The sequence below is a fragment of the Mobula birostris genome, chromosome 11, assembly GCF_030028105.1.
Source record: "Mobula birostris isolate sMobBir1 chromosome 11, sMobBir1.hap1, whole genome shotgun sequence".
Classification (NCBI taxonomy): domain Eukaryota; kingdom Metazoa; phylum Chordata; class Chondrichthyes; order Myliobatiformes; family Myliobatidae; genus Mobula; species Mobula birostris.
In genome coordinates, this window is record NC_092380.1 from 110278881 (window position 1) to 110305290 (window position 26410).

The 26410-nt window shown below is 44.1% G+C and overlaps 1 protein-coding gene across 1 annotated transcript in view; it reads left to right on the top strand.

The window, feature by feature from the left end:
* The window catches only part of kiaa1549la (KIAA1549-like a), a 260253-nt gene that overhangs the window by 162228 nt on the left and 71615 nt on the right, over positions 1 to 26410 (top strand). The window contains exons 14-15 of the mRNA XM_072271383.1: positions 4216 to 4403; positions 14353 to 14480. Of these exons, the coding sequence (XP_072127484.1) occupies positions 4216 to 4403; positions 14353 to 14480 (316 nt within the window). The remainder of the gene's footprint in view (positions 1 to 4215; positions 4404 to 14352; positions 14481 to 26410) is intronic.

Below are 26410 nucleotides of genomic sequence, written 5' to 3' on the forward strand. Positions count from 1 at the left end.
GCCATGACCTCGGAATGGAGGGACATCCCTTTAAAACAGAGATGAGGAGGAATTTATTTGCTCAAAGAGTGGTGAATCTGTGGAATTCATTGCCTCAAACAGCTGTGGAGGACAGATCACTGGGTATGTTTAAAGTGGAGTTGATAGGTTCTTGATTAGTCAGGGCTCCAAAGGTCGCAGGAAAAAAGCAGAGAATGAGGTTGGGAGGGATAATAAATCAGCCATGGTGGAATGGTGAAGCAGACTCGACTGTCCGAATAGCCCAATTTTGCTCTTATGGCTTGTGCCTGAAGATGCAAAGAGGAACTGATGAAACAGTGTTCATGGAACTCACTGGAAATTCCGACAGCCATTTCCCCTGTTTCAAAATTCTTCATAGTGCATTTAGTTTCTTTGCGAAAACCACGGTCAAAATCTAAAATAGAAGGACGTGCTTCTAATGCAGGCAAATCAGTGTAAGGAAAACAGAGACTACAGATGCCCAGTAGCGTGACCTGGGGAGGCTGGGTAGCATGACCTAGGGAGGCACCATAGTGTGACCCTGGGGGCACAGTAGTGGAGCCTGGCAAGGTGGGGTGGGTGGTATGGGGGGAGGCACGGAATCATTACCCGGGGATGCGGCTGCGTAACCCGGAGGGGGTGAGCATGGTAGTGTAGATCAGGGCAACATAGCACCGGTCACTGGCACTGTAAAGATCCCAAATTGTTTATTTATTTAGAGATACAGCTTGGAATAGGCGTTGCACCACCAGCAATGCCCAGCAAATCTGATTTAACCTTAATCTAATCACGGGGCAGTTTACAATGACCAGTTAACCTACCCAGTACATCTTTGGACTGTGGGAGGGAACCAGAGCTCCCGTGGGAAACCCACACATTCCTCGGGAAGCACATACAGAGACTCCGTACAGAATCTGGGATTGAACTCAAGAAACAGAATAGGAATATTCAAGAATAGGTTAAGTACAGGTCCGTGTCCTACTTATCCCTGCTTTCATCCTCTGGAGTAAATAAATTAGGAAATTGTGTATCTTTAATTTGAATCAGAACTGAGAATGAGTAAGCCTTACATGTCAGAAACCCATCTCTAGCATTGTTTATTAATTGCTAGCTTGGTTGATTTATCAAGATAAGTTTAATGGGAAATGCTGTATGCCTTGAAGTATTTGTTTTAACATGAGTGCTGTACTCAGCAGTGAGCCATCATTCAAAGTCAAAGTAAATTTATCAGCAAAGTATGTATATGTCACCATATACAACTCTGAGACTCTTTTTCTTGCAGACATTTACAGGAAAATAAAGAAATACAATTTATGAAGAAACTATACATAAAGCCTGACAAGCAACCAATGTGCAATGTGCAAAAGATGACAAATTGTGCAGATTCTATCTATGTCTATCCGATCTCCCAGATGCATATGTTCGCAAATTGTATCCAGTTCACTATGCTTGTTAGTAGAGTCTTCCATTGAGAACCAAGCTTGTAAGATGGAAAAACTTTTCTCGGGCTTCCAGCTGGCTACAGGTATCGATTTTAACCAATGCTTTGATGACAAACTCTGCCGTAGTGCCATGAAGATGGTAGAGTTTGCCATCAAAACGTTGGTTAAAATTCATACCTGTACCTGGCTGGAAGCCCAAGAAGAGTTTTTCGTCATCTACACCGGGAAAGCACTAGATCCTTTTCAAGTTTGTAAGAATTCTCATAAGTTTTTGTTTTGTGCTTTTGCCAGGATTTGGTCTTATATCTTGTGGTCTTGGAGTCTTATGGGGGTCCTCAGGGTGCTCCAGTTTCCTTTGATATTCCAAAGCTGTACGGTTAGGGGTGTTCTATGTTGATGCCAGAGTGCGGCAACAGTTGCGGGCTGCCCAGCTTGATCCTCACTGGCAATGTATTTTATTGTATGTTTCAATATACATGTGACAAATAAAGCTAATCTTTAATATTTAGCTTTCAGTCCCCTTTTTAGGTTGGGAGGGAAACATTCCAAGGTGAATAATGATTTTGATAGCAGAGGCCATTCAGTGAGATCTTGGGGTCCAAGTGCTTAGCCAAACAGTTCATATGCTGTACTATTACTCACTGAATATTTGTAGGCCTAGATAGGTAAATTAGCTATGATTGAATAGTGGAGCAGACTCGCTGGGCTGAATTCTACTCCTATTTCTTATGGTCTTATGGCCTTGTCTTTATTACTTGAGGAACTGAGTTCAAGAATCAGGAAGTTATGTTGCAGCTTTATAAAACTGGAGTAAAGTAAAGGCATCCATTAGTCTTGCGAGACCATGGATCTGCGCCTGGAAAGTCTTCACTCTCCAGGGCGCAGGCCTGGGCAAGGTTGTATGGAAGACCAGCAGTTGTCCATGCTGCAAGTCTCCCCTCTCCACGACACCAATGTTGTCCAAGGGAAGGGCATTAGGACCCATACAGCTTGGCACCGGTGTCGCCAGAGAGCAATGTGTGATTAAGTGCCTCGCTCAAGGACACAACACGTTGCCTCAGCTGGGGCTCAAACTCATGACCTTCAGGTAGCTAGTCCAATGCCTTAACCACTTGGCCACGTGCCTATACTGGAGTATGGCATTCATTTCTGGTCGCCCCATTATAGGAAGAATGTGGAAGTTTTGGAGAGGGTGCTGAAGAGGTGTACTGGATGCTGCCAGGATTAAAGGGCATGTGCTTTAAGGAGAAACTGGACAAACTTGTTTTTTTTCCCCCTCTGGAGCCGTTGAAACTGAAGGGAGATCTGATAGAAGTTTGGAAGATTATAAAAAGTGAACTGCCCATAACTTTTCCCCTGGGTTGAAATGTTTGAAATACCAAAGGGCACACATTTAAGATGAGAGGTATGAAGCTCACCAGGTAAATGTGATGAATGAATGAGTTTAATAATTTGTTTGCCTCCACAGGTGTTGCTCGCTGCTGATTTTCTCAGGCAGTTTGTTTCCTGTGTGTTGCAGCCTCTTAGAACATAGAACATAGAACATCACAGGCCAATTGGTTCCAATATTCTACTGACCTTTTAACCTGCTCTAAGATCACTCTAATGCTTCCCTCTCATGTAGCCCTCAATTTTTCTTTCACCTATGTGCCTATAAAAGAGTGTCTTAAATGTCCCTAATGTACCTGTCTCTACCACCACCCCTGGCAGGCTGTTCCACACATCCAACAAACTCTGTGTAAAAAACCTACTCTGATATCCTCCCTATACCTTCTTCCAGTCACTAAAATTATGTCCCCTTGCATTAGCTATCTAGCTGTTTACTTGAACTATTCCATTGTCATCTTGTATACCTCTGTAGGTCACCTTTCATCCTCCTTTGCCCCAAAGAGAAAAACCCTCTTGTGTCTTGATTGTTCAATAGAGCAGATGTAGCAAAGGAGATGAGACAGACAGATAGCCTAAAAGAAAGAGAAAGGGAGCAATGTGGAGAGACAGGGAGAGGGATAAAGACAGAGAGGATGAGAATGAGGGAGAGAGAGACAGACAGGCAGATTGAGAGAAAGAGACAGAGATAGACAGAGACAGAGAGAGTGAGAGAGAGAAAATGTCAGCGAGGGCAAGAGAGACAGAGAGAGAGAGAGAGAGAGAGAGAGAGAGACAAAGAGGCAGACAGAGAGAGAGAGACCGAGAGAGTTAGTGAGGATGAGAAACATGAGAGAGAGCGAGGGAGAGAGTGTGACAGGGTGACACAGAGAGGCAGACAGGGAGGGAGATAGAGAGAGAGAAAGAGAGACCGATGAAAGGGAGCAGATGAGAGAGGGAGACAGAGAGAGACAGAGAGAAATAAAAACAATGCTGCAATTGTGAGATACAGAATGAGGCAGTTGTTAAAAATCTGAAATAAAAGGACATTCTGGTAATGCTCAGCAGATCAGTTAGCACTGTGGAGTGATCCCAGGTACAGCCTCACAGCCCACTCCAGGGACCTGCCTTACATTGACCACAGAGCTGACAGAGAGAAATACAAGGTGACCTTGCGATTGTACACTGCAGTGGCTGTTCCCTGATCCCTTTCCCGTTCCCTTTTTATCAAATGCAGCAAAACTGATGGCTGGTCCTGAGACACCCTTTGTAGGGAACTGTGAACCTCTCAATTAGCAAATAAAAATGTCCCAGTTTCCTCTTAAACAACTCATAAATGCTAACTGAAGGATTGTTTTCACAATAACAGCATCTCTCTGTTTTTTCTTGAATGGATTTTGCTGTCCAGCCAGTCCAAGGCTTTGACTATGCCAAACAACACATCGGCCAATATGGCGGGGAGGATGAAGTGACAATCACACAGGAGACAGTGATCTTACCGATCCCTGGCCGAGATGCCCTCATTCCTCAAGAACGGGAAGCAGCTCCAGAGGCAGATAACAGCAAAGCAACAAAAAGCATTGATATTCGGAGAAGGTAAGCATACCGACTTGGATGTGATGGCATGTCACAGCTTATACACAGTGAGTTAGTTCTGTGGTGTAGTCTTACTGTGAGCACTAACTTCAAATAGTACACACTCAGTGGCCACTTTATTCGACACACTCGTACACCTGCTCCTTCATGCAAATATCGGATCAACCAATCATGTGGCAATAACTCAATGTATAAGAGCATGCAAACATGGTCAAGAGGTTTACTTGTTTCTTGACCAAACATCAGAATGGGGAAGAAATGTGATCTAGTGACCTTGACCGTGGAATGATTGTTGGTGCCAGACAGGGTGGTTGGAGTATCTCAGAAACTGCCGATCTCCTGGGATTTTCACACACAACAGTCCCTAGAGCTTATAGAGAATGGTACAAAAAGAACAAAAAAAAATCCAGTGAGTGGCAGTTCTGTGAGCGAAAATACCTTGCTAATGAGAGAGGTCAGCGGAGAACAGCCAGACTGACTCAAGCTGACAGTAAGTTAGATTGCCATGCATTACAACAATGTTGTGCAGAAGAGCATCTCTAAGTGCAGAGCACATCAAACCCTGAAGCAGATGAGCCACAGCAGCAGACCTCTGTACAAAGCAAAACCTTTTCACTTTATCTCAGTACATGCTATTTTCCGCGCAGATTGCCTTGCCTTTTATTACAGAGACTATTTAATATGCTGGTGACAGAAGATGGTAATGTCTGGGCTTTCAGAGCATGCACAATTAATCAAAGTGGGTAATGTAGATGTAATTCTGCCGGGTTTGTTCTGGCATACTAAAACTCGGACCACCTGTTAGGCTTTCAGGCACATCTCATTGTTTCTCTCTTTGTTGCTATCTATTTGGAAAATTTTTAGATGCTTTCATCATTAATGCCTCGCAAATCTTTAAGTCGAAGAGTTTTATTTATTGAGGGATACAGAGCAGAACAGGCCCTTCCAGCCCACTGAGCCACAGCACCCAGCAGCCCACTGATTTAACCCAAGCTAATCACAGATCATTTTATAATAACCAATTAACCTACTAACCCATATGTCTTTTGAATGGGGGAGCAAAACGAGCACCCGGAGGAACCCAAGCACACATGGAAAGTACGTACAAACTTTCTTATAGAGGGCGCTGGAATTGAACTCACACCTCCGCTTTGAGCTGTAATAGGGTTGTGCTAATCGCCACTCTAAAGTGACGCCCCCTCCACCTTTTTGAGCACAGCATATTGGTTTATTATTGTCACATGCTCAGTGAAAAGGTTTTGTTTTGCGTGCCATCCAGACGGATGATTTCATTCAATCAGAGGACGGCAGAAAATGTTGGCTTTACTGAGGCTGTGAGAAGTGTAGAAAGACTCAATGCAGGGAAGTCTGGTGTGTGCAATGGACTGGGCTGTGTCTACAACTGGGCAGTGTCTTGCAGTCTTGGGCAGGGCAGTTGCCATTCCAAGCCATGAATGTATCTGGACAGAATGCATTGTATTTGGAAATGGTGTGTGGGGATGGAGAGGAAGCTGGTTCCCCAGTATGATCAAATTGAATCTTGACCTTCCGATCTACCTCTCTGTGATTTTTAAAGTTCAAAGTAATCTTACTATCAAATTAAATATTTGTCACCATATACCACCCTACAATCCATTTTCTTGTGGGCATTCACAGTCGATACAAAGAAACACGGCAGAAACTTAGAGACATAGAAAGCATAAAGCACAATACAGGCCCTTCAGCCCACAAAGCTGTGCCGAACATGTCCCTACCTTAGAACTACCTAGGCTTTACCCAGAGCCCTCTATTTTTCTAAGCTCCGTGTAGCCATCCAGGAGTCTCTTAAAAGACCCTATCGTTTCCGTCTCCACCACCACCGCTGGCAGTCCATTTCACGATCTCACCACTCTCTGCGTAAAAAATTTACCCCTAACATCTCCTCTGTACCTACTTCCAAGCACCTTAAAATTATGCCCTCTCGTGCTAGCCATTTCAGCCCTGGGAAAAAGCCTCTGACTATCCACACGATCAATCTGGATAATGATCCACACTGGTGTACAAGATAATGTACAATGGTACATTATCTTGTACATCTCTATCAAGTCACCTGTCATCCTCTGTCGCTCCAAGGAGAAAAGGCCGAGTTCACTCAACCTATTCTCATAAGGCATGCTTCCCAATCCAGGCAGCATCCTTGTGAATCTCCTCTGCACCCTTTCTATGGTTTCCACATCCTTCCTATAGCGAGGTGACCAGAATTGAGCACAGTACTCCAAGTGGGGTCTGACCAGGGTCCTATACTGCTGCGACATTACCTCTCGGCTCTTAAACTCAATCCCACGATTAATGAAGGTCAGTGCACTGTATGCCTTCTTAACCACAGAGTCAACCCGCGTAGCAGCTTTGAGTGTCCTATGGACTCGGACCCCAAGATCCCTCTGATCCTCCACACTGCCAAGAGTCTTACCATTAATACTATATTCTGCCATCATATTTGACCTACCAAAATGAACCACCTCACACTTATCTGGTTTGAACTCTCTCTGCCATTTCTCAGCCCAGATTTGCATCCTATCAATGTCCCATTGTAACCTCTGACAACCCTCCACACTATCCACAGCACCCCCAACCTTTGTGTCATCAGCAAATTTACTAACCCATCCCTCCAGTTCCTCATCCAGGTCATTTATAAAAATCACAAAGAGTAGGGGTCCCAGAACAAATCCCTGAGGCACACCACTGGTCACCGGCCTCCATGCAGAATATGACCTGTCTACAACCACTCTTTGTCTTCTGTGGGAAAGCCAGTTCTGAATCCACAAAGCAATGTCCCCTTGGATCCCATGCCTCCTACTTTCTCAATAAGCCTTGAATGGGGTACCTTATCAACTGCCTTGCTAAAATCCATATACACTACATCTACAGCTCTACCTTCATGAATGTGTTTAGAAACACCATGAAAAAATTCCACCAGGCTCGTAAGGCATGACTTGCCCTTGACAATGCCATGCTGATTATTCCTAATCATATTATGCCTCTCCAAATGTTCATAAATCCTGCCTCTCAGGATCTTCTCCATCAACTTATCAACCACTGAAGTAAGACTCACCGGCCTATAATTTCCTGGGCTATCCCTACTCCCTTTCTTGAATAAGGGAACAATATCCGCAACCCTCCAATCCTCCGGAACCTCTCCCATCCTCATTGATAATGCAAAGATCATTGCCAGAGGCTCAGTAATCTTCTCCTGGTGTACCTCCAATTTGGTCCTGGTGACGTATCCAACTTGATGCTTTCCAAAAGCTCCAGCACATCCTCTTTCTTAATATCTACATTCTCAAGCTTTTCAGTCCACTGCAAATCATCCCTACAATTGCCAAGATCCTTTACCTTAGTGAATACTGAAGCAAAGTATTCATTAAGTAGCTCCGCTATTTCCTCCGGTTCCATACACACTTTTCCATTGTCACACCTGATTGGTCCTATTCTCTCACATCTTATCCTCTTGCTCTTCACGTATTTGTAGAATGTCTTGGGGTTTTCCTTAATCCTGTCCGCCAAGGCCTTCTCATGGCCCCTTCTGGCTCTCTTAATTTCATTCTTAAGCTCCTTCCTGCTAGCCTTATAATCTTCTAGATTCATATGATTACCTAGATTTTTGAACCTTTCATAAGCTCTTCTTTTCTTCTTGACTAGATTTACAACAGCCTTTGTGCACCACGGGTCTTGTACCCTACCATCCTCTCCCTGTCTCATTGGAACGTGCCTACCCAGAACCCCACGCAAATATCGCCTGAATATTTGCCACATTTCTTCAGTACGTTTCCCTGAGATCATCTGTTTCCAATTTATGCTTCCAAGTTCCTGCCTGATAGCCTCATATTTCCCTTTACTCCAATTAAACGTTTCCCTAACTTGTCTGTGCCTATCTCTCTCCAATGCTATGGTAAAAGAGATAGAATTGTGATCACTATCTCCAAAATGCTCTCCTACCGAGAGACCTGACACCTGACCAGGTTCATTTCCCAATACTAGATCAAGTACAGTCTCTCCTCTTGTAGGCTTATCTACATATTGTGTTAAACCTTCCTGAACACACCTAACAAACTCCACCCCATCTAAACCCCTCACTCTAGGGACATGCCAATCAATATTTGGGAAATTAAAATCTCCCACCACAACAACCCTGTTATTATTACTCCTTTCCAGAATCTGTCTCCCTATCTGCTCCTCGATGTCCCTGTTACTATTGGGTGGTCTATATAAAAAACAACCAGCAGGGTTATTGATCCCTTCCTGTTCCTAACCTCCACCCACAGAGACTCCATAGACAACCCCTCCATGACTTTCTCCTTTTCTGCAGCCGTGACACTATCTCTGTTCAACATTGTCACACCCCCACCTCTTTTGCCTCCCTCCCTGTCCTTTCTGAAACAAGCCTGGCACTTGAAGTAGCCATTCCTGTCCCTGCACCATCCAAGTCTCTGTAATGGCCACAGCATCATAGCTCCAAGTGCTGATCCATGCTCTGAGCTCATCCGCTTTATTCATGATACTCCTTGCATTAAAATAGACACATCTCAAACCATCAGACTGAGCACATCCCTTCTCGATCACCTGCCCATCCTCTCTTTTGTACTGTCTCCAAGCTTTCTCTATTTGTGAGTCAACCTCCCTTTCCTCCGTCACTTCAGTTCAGTTCCCACCCCCCAGCATTTCTAGTTTAAACTCTCCCCAATGGCCTTAGCAAACCTCCCTGCCAGGATATTGGTCCCCCTGGGATTCAAGTGCAACCCGTCCTTTTTGTACAGGTCACACCTGCCCCAGAAGAGTTCCCAGTGATCCAGAAATCTGAATCCCTGTCCCCTGCTCCAATCCGTCAGCCACGCATTTATCCTCCACCTCATTCTATTCCTGTACTCACTGAATCAATGCAAAACTGCACACAAGAGGGACAAACAACCAATGTGCAAAAGACAACAAATTGTGCAAATAGAAAAAGAAAAACAAACTAATAATAATAAATGAAGGAATAACAAATAATACTGAGAACATGAATTGTAGAGTCCTTAAAAGTGTGTCTGTAGTTTGTGGAATCAGTCAGTGTTGGGGTGAGAGAAGTTGCTGGTTCTGGTGCCTAATTGTTGATGGCTAATAAATGTTCCTGAACCTGATGGTGTGGGACTTAAAGCTCCGGTCGCTCATCCTTGATGGAAGCTGCTAGAAGAGAGCATGGGCTGGGTGGTGGGGGTCATTGATGATGTGTGCCCCTTTCTTGTGACAGTGCTCCTTGTAGGTGTGCTCAATGGTGGGAGGGCTGCTTTGGACTGTTTTCGTTTACCTGCACTGCACCTTCTCTACAACTGCTGCACTTTATTCTGCATTGTTGTTGTTTTACTTTGTTCTAGCTCAATACGCTGTGAAATGATCAGATCTGTATGAACAATATGCAAGACAAGATTTTGACCCTACTGCATGTGACCACAATCAACCAGAGATGGGACATGGAGATAGACCACCAACCAGCTGGCAGGGGTTGGGTGGGGATTGAAATATTATATTGAGGCATGAAATCACCCTAATTTAAGAGTGGTTTCCATGTACTCTGAACCTCAGGAAACCTCGATGACCAACAGAAGAAGGTCTAACCTGACGTAATCTGCTGAATTCCTCTAGCATTTTGGTGAAAAAAATATTCTTCCAGCATTTTCTGTCCTCTGCTAGTCTGCAGGTCACCCTTGGGCAAAGTGTAGCACCTGTTTAGTGCCACCTGCACCCACCCCTCGATCAGGATCAGGTGAAGCCATGGGAGCAGGTGGTGGGTGGTTGTATGTGTAGCTGGTAGATATCACAAGTCCTGGTTATGCGACCACTGACAATCTCTGAAGAGTATTGATAATGGCTGGGGTCACCCATCTTGTGAAGGCACTACCCAGAAGAAGGCAATGGCAAACCACTTCTGTCGAAAAATTTGCCGAGAACAATCATGGTCATGGGAAAGGCCATGATTGCCCATGTCACATGACATGGCACATAATGACGATGATAACCTCTATACGAAAGGTTTAGAGGTCTTGCCGTCAGACAAGAGGTACTGCAGCGTAAGGACAAGGGTAGTTAGGATGGGAAACAGCTTCTTCCCCCTGGCTGTGAGACTGCTGAACTTCCTGCCACCACCCAGGTCTCATCACGCATGAAGAACCAGTAATGTTATACTGTTATGTTTTAAATTGTTACATAAATACACCTTATTATTTGTTTATTTATTTGTAGTAGTATTACTTTGCTCCTGATCTTCACCAGTGAGGAACCAGCCATCATCATCATCAATATTGTTTTATCAGTTGTGTGTGTGAGTTATATGTACTGTGCTGTGCACCTTGGTCCGGAGAAACGTTGTTTCATTTGGCTGTATATGTGTACAGTTGAATAACAATAACCTTGAACTTGATATGGGCCAAATCTGGGCAAATGGGACTAACATAGCTGGTTATCTTGGTTGGGATGGACAGGTCAGGCCAAAGGGCCTGTATCTGTGACTGTACAGCTCTAAGTTGTTGTTTTCACACTAAGACACTGCTTCCTGAGTCACACACAGCTTCTGCACCGGCAGTTGGTGGTGGTGAGAGGGGGGTTTTGTAAACAACGTAATGTAAATGCAGTGCCAGTGACCCGGATTCAATTCCCGCCACTCGACTGTCTGTGAGGAGTTTGTACGTTCTCCCCGTGACCGTATCTGTTTCCTTCGGGCGCTCTACTTTCCTCCCGCATTTCAAAGGCATATTGGTCAGTCGGTTAACTGGTCACATGCCTATAATTGGGCAGTGCGGGCTCGTTGATCCAGAAGGACCTGTTACTGTGCTGTATTTCTTGAAAAAATAAGTCAATAAATAGATAGATAGATAGATTTTGATTACATTGCCTGTATTTCTGTAACGATGACATCAGCGCAGTTTTTCTTAAATGGATCTGAAACCAGGTTAGTTACCATGGAGATTTTCAGTGTTAATTCCAAACCTTTTTAGAGGGGAATGTTGAGCTGTTCCTCATTGTCTATGTAACATTTAAAAGCCTTTTTTGGATCTGTCTCTTACAGTAAAGCTGCCAGCAGAGCTCACATGTCAGTGAATAGACAGCTTCGTGGATTAAATCTCATTCCCCCACTCATCAGTCATATTCCATACCCCTGAATCATCGATTCAGTCCTGCCTCGTCTTCGTCCTGATATTTCATGTTAATGATCCAGTGGCAGTTTTACACACAGTTACATAGAGTAACTATATAATTTGTGTTTCACAATCCACAGATTGAAATTTCAGCAGCTGGGGTGTAAAGTATGGATACCCTGCTGAAGTAACAGAATTGCATAGTTTTTAAACTAGAGTTGGTCAGAGAAGATGCTCTCATACAACACAGAAAATTACAGCACAATTATGGCCCTTCAGCCATGACGTTGTGTCGACCTTTTAACCTCTAATCCTTCCCTCCTACATGGTCCTCCATTTTTTTCTTTCATCCCTGGGCCTATCTAAGTGCCTCTTAAATGTCGCTAATGTATCTGCCTCTGCCACTACCCCTGGCAGTGTATTCCACGTACCCACTGCTCTCTGTATAAAAAAACCTACCTCTGACAACCCCCCCCCCCCCGTACTTTCCTCCAATCACCCCAAAAATTATGTCCCCTTGTTTTAGCTTTTTCCACCCTAGGAAAAAGTTGCTGGCTATCCAATTGATCTTTGCCTCATAATCTTCTACATCTATATCAAGTCCTCGTTCATTCTCCTTCACTCCAAAGAGAAAAGCCCTAGCTCACTCAACCTTTCCTCATAAAACCTGTTCTCTAATCCAGGCAGCATCCTGGTAAATCTCCTCTGGACCCTTTGCACAAGCACATGTACACATCGCCTTCCATGGCCACAAATTGCATAGATTTGCCACCGTTGGTAGAAGAAATTCCTCATCATCTCAGTCCTAAACGGATGCCCCTTTATCCTGAGGCTGTGCCCAATGATCCTGGACTCTCCCATTAATGGACACATCCTCTCCACATCCACTGTAACTTCTGCCTTTCAGTATCCAGTGGGTTTCAATGAGATTCTCCCCTCATCTTTTAGCACACAAACGCTCCTCATTCATTAAGCCTTTCACTCCCACAATCACTCTTGTGAACCTTCTCTGGACCCTCTCCAAGGCCAGCACGTCTTTCCATGAATACAGGCACCAAAATTGCTTTTTGAAAGATTATCTGGGCCTGTAGCCGCTTGAGTTTAGAAAAATGAGGGAAAATCTTATTGAAACCTATTGAATGGTGATAGGCCTAGATAGGGTAAACGTGGAGAGCATGTTTCCTATAGTGGGGGAGCCTAGGACAAGAGGACTCAGCCTCAGATAAGAAAGATGTCCCTGTAAAGCAGAGATGAGGAGGTATTTCTTTAGCCAGAGGGTGGTGAATCTGTGGAATTCATTGCCACAGGTGGCTGTGGAGGCCAAGTCATTGGGTATATTTAAGGTGGAGGTTGATAGGTTCATGATTAGTCAGGGTGTCAAAGGTTATAGGGAGAAGGCAGGAGAACGTGGTTAAGAGGAATGATAAATCAGATATGGTGGAATGACAGCAGGCTCAAAAGCCAAATGGCCTATTTCTGTTGCCATGTCTTATAGTCTTTTGGTCTATCAAGATGAGGTTGTTTTCCAAATGAAAAGAAGTAGGAGCATAGTAGAGTAGCGGTTAGCACGGCGCTATTGCAGATCGGAGTGGCCGGAGTTGGGAGTTCAATCTGGTGTCCTCTCTAAAGAGTCTGTACATCTTCCCCATGCAAAGTGTGGATCTCCTCCAGATGTTCTGGTTTCCTCCAAAACTCCAAAGGCATCTCAGTTAGTAGGTTAATTGGTCATTGTAAATTCCCCGTGATTAGGCTTGGGTTAATTCGGTGGATTGATGCAGGGTGCAGCTCAAAGGGCTGGAAAGGCATGTTCCACGCTGTACCTCAATAAATAAACAAACAAACAAATAAATAATTACATATGCTTAATATGCCAGGATAAAAATTCACAACCTAACAACAACAACAATTTGTATTTCAGTAGCACCTTTGAAGTAGCAAAATGGCTTAACATGCCTTACAGAGGTGTTACTATACAAAACTCTGTGCTGGACAGTGCAATGGTGGATGAGTGAAAGTCAGTCAAAGAAGGATTTAATAGCATTTAAAAGAATTAGATCTACACTCAGTACCTCCTATACCTAATAATGTGGTCACTGAGTATGTTTCTGTATGTTTGTGGCCTTCTTGTAGCCCACCCACTTCAAGTTTCGATGTGTTGTGCATTCAGAGATGATCATCTGCACATCACTGTTGTAACGTGTGGTTATTTGTGTTACTGTTGCCTTCCTGTCAGCTTGAACCAGTCTATTCATTCTCCTCTGATCGCTCTCATTAACAAGGTGTTTTCACCCACAGAACTGCTGATCACTAGTTGGTTTTTTTTGTGGCTTTTTTTGCACCAACCTCTGTAAACTCTCGAGAGTGTTGTGTGTGAAAATCCCAGAAGATCAGGAGTTTCTGGCACCAACAATCATTCCACAGTCAAGGTCACTTAGATCACATTTCTTCCCCATTCTGATGTTTAGTCTGAACAACAACTGAACCTCTTGATCATGTCCACATGCTTTTTCTGCATTGAGTTTCTGCCATATGATCGTCTGATTAGATATCTCCATTAATGAGCAGGTGCACCTAATGAAGTGCCCACGGAATGTATGTGCATAAAATGAATGCTTTGCCCGTAATCATTCTATTGATAAACTAAATTCTGGACAGTGCATATTGATTGTTTTTAACTAATTACATTCTCTGTCAAAGTAAAAATTGAGAGAAAGAGTGCAACTTGCTTCCAAAGGAGTTGATCTGAGGTTGCAGAGGGAGACGGAATGGTGACCCTGTCTTGTTGCTGTGGTGATTTACAGCAGGTTGCAGAGCGACCAGGATTCAATCATCAGTGAGCAATCAGCAAATCTGGACTCGACCACCAACACTGCGGAAAAACCAGGCGCGCAGCAAAAAACTGCAAAAGAGGGTCTGAAGAGGCAGAATGGTGAGTTGAGTTTGCCTATGTGTTTTACTTTTGTAGCTCTGCTCCGGAGGCAGGCAACTTACAATAAATCTCAAACATGCAGGAGTCCATGGGAGGAGATTTAATTCTCAAATCAAGTTCCACTCAGCTCAGTGGCTGAGATCTTGTAAGCCATTCACAAGCCTCTCCGTTGAAGTATCAAATTTTAATCCAATTTCAGGGAGTCAAACGGCACTGAAACAGGTGCTTTGGCCTATCATTTCCTACTGACCAATTTGCCCAGCTAAACCTAGCCCATTTACAACACAGAACATAGATTCAAGATTGTTTAATGTCATTTCCTGTACATGAGTTTAAAGGAGAATGAAATAATTGTTACTCTCAATCCAATGCAGCACAAAAAAACACAATAAATATAAGTACTTCAGATAGTTTATATACATATGTACGTATAGTGAGTTTGACAGTACGGAACAGGAACAGGCTCTTTGGCCCACAGAGCTGGTGCTGATGGCAATTCCAATTTAAAAATCACATTGTCCGGCATATGGTCCGTACCGCTCCGTTCCCTGCCAGTTCATCTGCTCGCTTAAAGCTTCTTAACTGTGGCTCTGTTATCTTCTGGAACCTTTTCCCCTGGCATTGTATTCTATGGACCCATCACTCTGTGCAAAAACACTTGGTATTGAATACAGAACGGTATAGCACAGTACAGGCCCTTCAGCTGACGATGTTGTACCGACCTTTTAGCCTATTCCAAGATCAATCCAACTCTTCTCTCCTACGTAACCCTCCATTTCTTTATCATCCTTAGATATTAAGGCTTGTCTAAGCATCTCTTAAAAGTCTCTCATGTATCTGCCTCTACCACCAACCCTGGCAGCACATTCCACGCACCTACCACAGTCTGTAGGAAAAGCTAACTTTGCACTCCCCCCATACTTTCCTCCAATCACCTTAAAATTATGCCTCCTGGTTTTGCTGCTCTTGGAAAATTTCTTTGGCTATCCACTTGATCTATGCCTTTTATCATCTTGTACACCTCTACAGTTTCACCTCTCATCCTCCATTGTTCCAAGGAGAAAAGCCTTAGCTCCATCACCTTATCTTCTAAGAAATAAGAGGTAGTCCGTTGTGGATTTTGAGGTGTGTTCAGGATCATTATCCTGTTGTAGGAGCCATCCTCTTTTCACCTTCAGCTGTTTTACAGACGGTGTGATATATTTGCTGGTATTTAGAAGTCTCTAACCCAGGATGCATCATGTTAAATCTCCTCTACACCCTCTCTAAGGTTTCCATATCCTTCCTGTAACAAGAACAAAGATATAGGAACAGAATTAGTCCATTTGGCCAATGAGTCAGCTCTGCCATTCCATCATGGCTGATTTATTATCCCTCTCAACTCCATTTTCCTGCCTTCTCACTGTAACGTTTGACACCCTTACTAATCAAGAACCTATCAACCTCTATTTTAAATATACCTAAATACTTGGCCTCCATAGCTGTTTGTGGAAACTAATTCCACAGATTCATTACCCTGTTGCTAAAGAAATTCCTCCTCGTCTCTGTTCTAAAGGGACACTCTTGTATTCAGAGACTGAGCTAGACTCCCCTTTCCACTCTATTTCAGCTTTTCCATATTCTATAGGTTTCAATGAGGTCCCTCTTATTCTACAAGTCCAGAGCCATCAACCGCTCCTCATATGTTAACCCTTTCATTCCCAGGATCATTCTCATATTCCCGCATCTGGACCATTTCCATCTCTGTCTAAATCAGGGGTTATTAACCTGGGGTCCAAAGACCCCTTGCTTAATGGTATTGGTCCAAGGCATAAAAATAGTTTGGAACCGCTGGTCTAAATGTCTCTTAAATATAGTGAATCTATTCCACTTCCTCCTTACATCTTCAAAAGTTGATGCTTGAAAAAGATTGCATCTGTCATTTAGGACCCCCATCACCTAGGTCATGCCCTCTTCTCATTGCTATCACAAAGGAGCAGGTACAGGAGCCTGGAGGCACACACTCACCAATTCAGGAACAGCTCTTTCTCTCTGCCATCAGATTTCTGAATGGACAAGGAACCCATGAAGACTACCTCAGTATTTTTGTTTCCTTATTTGTTCTCTTTTTGCATTACTTATTTAATTCTATATATTGTTATTCTGGGAGGGAAATCTGTACTTAACTACACTGAGCAGGACCAACTCTTCACCCAACATTAGTTAAATAAACAGATTATCTTCTCATTATCACCTGACTGTTTGCGGGACTTGCTGTGCAGAAATTAACAGCCACATCTGTAAGATAACAATGACTATAGCTGAACAAAATCTGAGCTGCTGGAGGAACTGTGGATCAAGCAGCGTCTGTGGAGGGAAATGCAATGGTCAACACTCTGGGTCGAGGTTCTTTGTCTGGGCTGAAAGGTAGATGTTAGATAGCCCAGTCGAAAGATGTAGGGGGAAGAGATGGAGCAAGAGCTGGCAGCTAATGGGTGGATGGAAAAGGGAAGAGTGGGAATAGCAATAGAGGCTGGGAGGTGATAGGTGGATGGAAAAGGGAAGAGTGGGAATAGCAATCGAGGCTGGGAGGTGATGGGTGGATCCAGGTGAGGATGGTGATAGGCAGATTGGAGTGGAGAGTGGGAATAGTGACTGAGACTGGGAGCATATAGGCAGATGAAGGAGGGGAGAGTGAGAATGGTGACAGAGATGGGGAGATGATAAGCCGGGGTGGCAAAAGGCTACAGATGGTGAAATCTGATTTGAGAAGAAGATGGCTCATGGAACCAAATATGGGAAGTGGGGAGGAAAGATGTAACAGTGAGGAGAGTGGGCTCCAGTGGAAGGAGTGTGAAGGTGATGGGCAGATGGATTTGAATGGGTATGTTAGGGGGCGCTGGGGTGGGTGTAGGAAGAGCTGGGATCAAAAGGAGAGAGAAAGAGGACTGAGGGAGAGCTGTTTACTTGGAACTCAAGAATTCAGCATAATCTTATTGGGCAGTAGATTTTTTTTTACAAAAGCTCCAAAAGTTTATTCACTCTCAAGATATGCACAATGATCAGGGATTTACACAGCTATTTACAATTTCAAATTAAAATACGGTTACTATCATCTACAAATCATTCAATTGTCTGGGGGGACACCATTCATGCAAAACACTACCGTTCCCATAGAGACTGCATGCCCCTCTCCAAGGACACCTGGGCGGGCACGGACGTAGCCCAGAATAGGGGCAGGTAGTTGGCTCAGACAAAGCCCTCGACTACCTGTCACCTGAACCCACGAATGGCCATCATGACCAGGCCCAGGAGCAAGCCTACCAGTAGATTCCTCATTGACCCTCTCCCCCCCCCACTTCCTTCTGTACAGGGTGCCCACATATCAGGAGTACAGGGCTGAAGTGCAACCAGAACCTGAAGGACAGCCTCTTCAAATACTCAAGCAGGGACTGGAGCCTCTCACACTCCATAAAAACATGCTGGAATTTAAATCTGATGACCTTGAAGTGCTTAAAAATGAGAAATATCCAAAGGGTTAAAGAAAATATAACCGCAGAGAGTCAAGTGTTTTATTAATGGTACCTTACTCCCTTGGAGCACACCCTCTCCCACACAAACAATCAGAGATGTCACATAAGTGGAAGCTGTTTCTCTTCAGATGGGAAGTGATTTTTCTTTTAGCTGTTTTCCTAAAAAAAAAGGTACAGAAATATAACAAAGATGCACTCAATAGCGACAGGAACAATAGCACCGTGTAGCAAAAGGTACAAGAATCTACCTCCATTCCACACGGGGTTGCATGTTTTTTTTGTGTCCTGAGGATGTGCCTGTCCCAGATCCAATTCTATAGCTGCTGTTGGGGTTGTATTTGGTAACAAAGGCATTGCATTTTGGAGTATTATTTCATTGTGTCTTGCAGGAGAATTGCACGTCCCTCTGTAATTAAATCTTGCAGTACTGTCACAAGTATTCCTCCCTCCTAATGCATTTATCCAATACCACACCTGTGACCAAACAAAGATGCAAAGATCATCATTAAAGGTGCAGCAATCTCTTCCCTTGCTTCCCTTAGTGATCTGGGGAGTACTCTGTCCGGCCCTTGACTTTTTTATCCTCCATCAGGGCTAAAGGTGCTGCCTGACCTGCTGAGTTCCTCCAGCATTTTGTCTGTTACTCTGGACTTCCAGCATCTGCAGAATCTCTGTATTTGCTTATGTAACCCTCTCACTGTGGCTCATCAACAAATGAGGCTTGTTAGCCATCTCAGACGAACAGTCACATGACTCAGCAATGAATAGGTAACAGTGAGATGACCATCTCCAATAAACAACACATATCTGGGGTCAGTATGATTCAGGTTCAATCAAACAGAAAAGTTAGAATGTTCTGTTAGGGGATTGAAAGATATGGTGAATGCTATATAAATATTGCCCCATGCAAAAGTTATCATTCTCCAGGAAAACAGAAATTATACCAGCATAAAACCAGTCTATAATGTGCACATGAACGTTGGAGCTCATTACTGGGTAGTCGGGTGGTTCACTTTTTAATTCAAGGTGCTGAACCCATTTTCTGCGTGAAAGATGCCAGCCACAATTTGAACTTTCTTTGAAGTCTGTTACAAGCTAACTGGCTAACATCAGAAGTGTTGGCACTTCCTCCGTGGAACCATTTGTCTGCACAAAGAGCCTCTTACAACGGCGTCTGTCCTTCGGGTGGGGTTCCACAAGTGCCTTCCGTTATGCTCTTATCCACTCCTCACTTCTCCCCCAACTCCTGCAAAGAGACCCAAAACCAACCCATGTTCTCCTGGAAATTTGATGCTGCCAATCTCTCTCGAATATCCATGGCATACCACTGGATAGAATGTTATCAAGACAAACCCAAGTGGCTAACACAGCATTCCTAAGTGGATCAAATGACCCCTTATCTTAACAAAAACCAAAATGCTGGACTGTAAAATTTGATTAACAGAACACACTGCATTTTACAGAAAAGCTGCAGTAAATAAAATACCCAACAGCATAATTGTAGTAATTCAATAAAACATGTTCTAAGCCAGGGTATTACACTTAAGACCATAAGACATAGGAGCAGAATTAGGCCATTCAGCCCATCGAGTCTGCTCTGCCATCTGTCCTAATGTTTGTCAAAAGTTCTAGCACATCCTCTTTCTTAATGTTGACATGTTCCAGTATATCAGCTTGTTTTTCACTGTCCTCACAAACGTCAAGGTCCCTCTGTGAATACAGAGGCAAAATATTCATTAAGGATTTTCCCTACCTCCTCCAAATCCAGGCATATGTTTCCCCTCCTACCCCTCATCAGTCCTACCCTCACCCTAGTCATCCTCCTGTTCTTCATGTGTATAGAACACCTTGCTTTTTTCTTAATCCCACTCACCAAGGCCTTCTCATGACCCCTTCTAACTCTCCTAAGTCCATTCTTAAGCTCTTTCATGGCTACCTTGTAACTCTCTGGAGCCCTGTCTGATCCTTGCTTCCTAAAATTTAAGTAAGCTTCTTTCTTCCACTTGATGTTCCACATGTCTTGTCTATCTTCATTCCTTTACCCTATCTTCCTTTCCCTACCTCAATAGGACAAACCTATCCAGGACACCATGTAAATGCTCCCTAAACAACCTCCACTATTCTGCTGTGCATTTCCCCAAGTACATCTGTTCCCAATTTACGATCCCAAGCTCCTGCCTAATAGCATCATAATTTGCCTTCCCCCAATTAAATACCACCTGTTCCTATCCCTCTCCAGGGCTATAATGAAGGTCAGGGAGTTGTGAGAGGAAACCAGAGCATCTGGAGGAAATCCATGCGGGTCATGGGGAGAACACTCGAACACCTTATTGACAATGGCAAGAATCAAAACCAGTTTGGTGATTGCTGTCACACTAATCTGGTTACGCTAACCACTACACTGCTGTGACACCCTAAAGATGCCGGAAATGCTAAATTACACTGATCAAAGTAAATAAAGGGTTAACAGAACGCAGGAAGCTATAATCTATTGAAAGTCAATTTGATGCCAACAGTGACCTATTTCGCGCTAATCTTTCTTTTCTTGGAGTTCTGGTTACCTAAATTAGAACCTCGTACTGTACCTCCTGGGGTTACAGGACTTCTCCTTTGTATGATTTCTTGATGCTTTCTCACGTGGCTCAGCACTCAACCAAACTTGTATGCTGATTCCCTAATGGCTAACCTGCAGGTTGAGTCGGTGATAAAGAAGGCAAATACATGTTAGTACTCATTTTGAGAAGACTAGAATATAAGAGCAAAGATGTAATGCTGAGTATTGGTTAGTCTGCACTTGGAGTATTGTGAGTTGCTCTAGGCCTCATATCTAAGAAAGTATGTGCTGGCATTGGAGAGGGTCCAGAGGAGGCTCATGAGAATGATTCCAGGAATGAAAAGGTCAATGTACGTGGAACATTTAATGTCCTTGAGCCCGTACATGCTGTAGTTTAGAAGAATGAGAGGAGATGTCTCTGAAACCAATTGAAGGGATATGGAGCGAAGGCAGGAGATTGGGGCTGAGAGGGAAATGGATCTGCCATGATGAAATGTTGGAGCAGATCTGATGGGCTAAGTGGCCTAGTTTTGCTCCTGTATCTTACGGTTATATGGTCTTAAATTAAAAGGTTTAGAAAGTGTGAATGTGGAAGGAAGAGATCTTATAGTGGGTGAGTCTATGACCAAAGGGCACAGCCTCAGGTAAAAGGACATCCCTTTAGAACAGAAATTAGGAGTAATTTCTTTAGCCAGAGAATGGTGATTCTGTGGAATTCATTAGGTGTGTTTAAAGTGAAGGCTGATGTAAGGGCATCAAATGTTACCGGGGAAGGTAACAAAATGGGGTTGAGTGGGATAGTAAATCAGCCATGATGAAGTGTCAGAACTCATTAGGCAGAATGGCCTATTTCTGCTCCTATGTCTTATGGTCTTATGGTTAATGCTCCTGTCAAGGTCAAAGTTTGAAGGGAATAGGGCAGTTCTCAGGATGCAGTGAAGGGGTTCCATGCATTGTCCAACAAAGTATGAACCATCTTTACATCACAAACTGGGTGATTTGGTAAGGTAATACATTGTATTGCACTGCAGGAAAGTTAGCATAATAATTACAAAGGGAATGAATACTTTTTCAGCCTTACAATACTGGTTTTTAATTTTTAGAAAAGCATTGACAGGCTTTGGAATGTTCCTTTTGATTTGATGTGGTGCACAATGTTTTGTAGATTAGCTCAAGAAGTCCTACGAGGCACTGTGTTATAAATACCTTGAGTCTCAAACAACCAAGTCCAGCTCCTGGCCTTTACGTGTGGCTTAGCTACTAAGCCTAGTGGAACTGTTTCTACCGGCAGGTGAAGGGGCAAAAGTGGGTTACTGGCACCTTAACACCAATTGCTTTGGGTAGATGGGGATTTTCAGCTGTGGGGGGGCAGCTGATCTAGGAGAAGGAAAACTGATATCAAGCCTTTACTGCCTTGTGGCTATACCTACTCATGGGGAAGGTTTCAGAGTAAACCGCAAGGAAAAATCCAGAGCTGGAGTCTCTAAGGTAGGCCTACTTTGAGTTCAGTGCCAACTGGCAACCCCTGCGACGCTGCTGGTGCCAAACTGTACCAGTCTCTGCAGTTCCATTGGATCCATCAGCTGCTTGGAGAAGGTAAGCCTGCTGCAAGTGGCACAGCTTTCTCTCCATGTCAAACTGCCCAGGCTTGCATCTACATGGGCAGCTAGGACACAACATCCATGGTTGACCCCAACCATTTAAGGCCTCGTATAACACACACAACCTTGAGATTCATTTTCTTACTGGCACCAGAAAGGAATGCAACAGAATCCACAAAAAAACACACACATATCAAAGAATAACAAACTTCCAGTGTGCAAAAGAGAACAAAGCGTGCAAATAATAAAACTAATAAACAAGTAACACATGGAGCGTGAGCTGCAGAGTCCCTGAAAGTGAGTCTACAGGTTACGGAGACCGTTCTGGGAGCCCAATGACTGCAGGCCACAGACATCGGCCCTTCGGCCCGACTCACCCATGTTGACCACGGTGCTCAGCAAGTTAGTCCCATTTACCCACGTTCATTCCGTAAACCTTCCCCTATAAACGTATGTCTATATGCCTCATCATTACCATTGTGCTGCATAATAAGACGTGGGCGATCACGGTTTTTGACCATGATTGTCCCTGGCAAATATTTCTCCAGAATTGATTTGCTATTGCCGCCTTCTGGGCAGTGTCTTTACAAGACGGGTGACCCCAGCCATTATCAATACTCTTCAGAGATTGCTGTCAGTGGTCGCATAACCAGGGCTTGTGATATGCACCAACTGTTCATACGACCATCCACTACCTGCTGCCATGGCTTCAGGTGACCTGATTGGGGTGGGGCACTAAGCAGGTGCTACACCTTGCCCATTGGTGACCTGCAGGCTAGCAGAGAGAAGGAACTCCTTACACCTCCTTTAAGTAGAGGCATAATCTCCACCCTACCACTCTCTGCCTCATAAGTGTTATAATTGTACTCACCTCTACCACTTCGTCTGGCAGCTCAATCTATTGGCACAACACCTTCTGTGTGAAGCTGCCTGTCAGATCTCTTTTAAATCTTTTCCTCTCACACACTGGGTCTATACTCCCTAGTTTTTAGTTCCTCTTCCTTCGGGAAAAAATACTGTGTGTGTTTATCCTATCTATACCCCCTCTGATATTGTACACTTTTATAAAGTCACCCCTCAGTCTCCTACAGACCAAGGAATAACGCTGAGGCTTTATGAGGTATTGGTCAGACCGCACTTGAAGTATTGTGAGCAGTTTGGGCCCTGTCTCTATGTGCTGGCATTGGAGAGGGTCCTGAGGAGGTTCACGAGAATGATTTCAGGAAAGAAAATGTTAATGTATGAGGTGTGTTTAATGGCTCTGGGCCTGTACTCACTGAAATTTAGAAGAATGAGGAGAGATCTCAGTTAAAGCTACAAAATATTGAAAGGCCTAGACAGACTGGATGTGGAGAGGATGTTTCCTATAGTGGGGGAGTCTCAGACCAGAGGCACAACCTTGGAATAGAGGGATGACCATTTAGAACAGACATGAGGAGCAATTGCTTTAACCAGTCTGAATGGCCTAATTGTGCTCCTACAGTATGTCGTAGTCTTCACGGGGAGGATGTACAAACTCCTTACGTATGGCACTGGAACAGAATTCCGAATTCCGGACCACCCCCAGCTGTAATAGTGTTGCGCTAACCTCTACGCCAATGTGGCATCTGTTTATTATCACTGGCTTATCGGATGTGAAATTTGTTGTTTTGTGGCAGCAGTTCAGCGCAGGTATAAAATTACAAACATGAGAAAATCTGCGAATGTTGGAAGTTCAAGCAACACACACAAAATGCTGGTGAACGCAGCAGGCCAGGTAGCATCTATAGGAGGAAGTACAGTCGACGCTTCGGGTCGAGGCCCTTCGTCAGGACTAACGGAAAAAAGAGATAGTAAGAGATTTGGAAGTATGAAATTACTCTCGATTATGAAAGTGCAAAAAGAGGGAATAACGAGGTTATTCCATTGCTGTCTGTAAGGAGTTTGTACACTCACCTTGTGTTTCCTTCGGGTGCCTCGGTTTCCTCTCACAGTCCAAAGACGTACGGGTTAATTGGTCACGTGGGTGTAATTGGGCCAGATGGGCCTGTTACTGTCTAGCACCTCCTCTGCTAAAAACAAGGGCAGCAGAAGATTTCCTGCTCCCTGCGAGTTTCCCTCCACCTTGCTTTGGAAGTACATCACTGCTCCTTCCTTCCTTGTCAGCATGCTTGGAACTACTTCTCCAACACCTCTAGATGGACTGCAGTGGCTCACCCTCTCCTTCTCAAGGCAGATGGGGGATTGGGTAATATAGGCTGCCTTTATCAGTGATGACCAGTTCCCAGATAACACAAGACAAAATGTTATGTTGCTGAGGCCTAATTTGGAGTTTTGTGAGCAGTTCTAGCCACCTACAGTACTGTGCAAAATTCTTGGGCACATATATATAGCTAGGTACCTAAGAACTTTGCACAGTACTATATTTATCAATGTGGAGTGGATGTCTGGTGGGAGCAAAGGATGTTGGGAGTGATGATGGTGGGGCACTGCGGGAGGGGTGTGGGGCAGGTGGCAGAGAACGAGTGCCAGGGGCAGGGGGTGGCACGGGTGCAAACACACTCAACCCTGAGACACCAGGCAAGGTTATTTGATTCCAAAGAATTGGTTTATTTATCACTACAGAACGTCTCTCTGGTGCTTCCCACTCCCTCCCTCTCCCTTTTCCTTTTCCCAACCATGATTCCCCTCTCCCTGCTCCCTTCCCACTGTCAGTCCACAATAGTGACCCATGTCAGACCTGATGGTAGACCTGAGGAGAGCTAAGGTACCGGTGACCCCTGTTTCCATCCAGGGGGTCAGTGTGGACATGGTGGAGGATTACAAATACCTGGGGATACGAATTGACAATAAACTGGACTGGTCAAAGAACACTAAGGCTGTCTACAAGAAGGGTCAGAGCTGTCTCTACTTCCTGAGGAGACTGAGCTCCTTTAACATCTGCCGGACGATGCTGAGGATGTTCTACGAGTCTGTGGTGGCCAGTGCTATCATGTTTGCTTTGTGTGCTGGGGCAGCAGGCTGAGGGTAGCAGACACCAACAGAATCAACAAACTTATTCGTAAGGCCAGTGATGTTGTGGGGATGGAACTGGACTCTCTGACGGTGGTGTCTGAAAAGAGGATGCTGCCTAAGTTGCATGCCTTCTTGGTCAATGTCTCCCATCCACCTGTCATTCCTGCCTGTGGCCATCAAACTTTACAACTCCTTCCTTGGAGGGTCAGACACCCTGAGCCAATAGGCTGGTCCTGGACTTATTTCATAATTTACTGGCATAATTTACATATTACTATTTAACTATTTATGGCTCTATTACTATTTATTATTTATGGTGCAACTGTAATGAAAACCAATTTCCCCCTGGGATCAATAAAGTATGAATAAAACTAAAAACTAAAACTAAAACTAAATCAGATATGATGAAACAGCAGGGCAGGCTCGGTAGGCCAAATGGCCTAATTCTGCTCCTATGTCTTATGGTCTTAAACTGTGCTTTTCATTGGTATCTACAGCTAAGTCTTATTCACAGAAGGAATGAGGATAGATGTAAACATTGCTGAGGCCACCTGAGATTCATGAACTTATACTGACCTCACAGATGTGAGTCACAAGTGTGTCCATGCCAGCCGTCAAACAATCTAAACCAAATGTTCAAAGAAATAATAATAAGTAAATAAGCAATAAATACCAAGAACCTGAGATGAAGAGTCCTTGAAAGTGAGTCCATTGGTTGTGGGAACATTTCAGTAATGGGGCAAGTGAAATTGAGTGAAGTTATTCCCTTTCGTTCAAGAGCCTGATGGTTGAGGGGTAATAGCTGTTTCTGAACCTGGTGGTGTGGGGCCTGAGACTCCTGTACCTTCCTGATAGCAGCAGCAAGAAGAGAACATGTCTTAGGTGGTGGAGGTTCTGGATGATGGATGCTGCTTTCCTACAACAACATTTCATGTTGATGTGCTCAGCGTTGGGGAGGGCTTTACCTGTGATGGTCTGGGCTGTACCTACTATCCCTTTTACCGGCACTTACTCCTTGGATTTTAATACCTTGGCATTTCAAGCCTTTGTGACACTAGGTTCATTCTTCTGCTATTAAGCCTGTATAAAATTTTTTAAAACCCCAAGAAAAATCTCACTGAGATGCAATTTGAGTTTTATTTCTTACCTGGAGATACTATGTGGAACTGGCCTTTCCGGCCTGACCAGTGGTGCCACCCAGCAACCCCACTATCTGTTGTTGTTCCTTTCCACACCTTGTGGTGCATCGGGCGGCAACTTTGCCGTTTC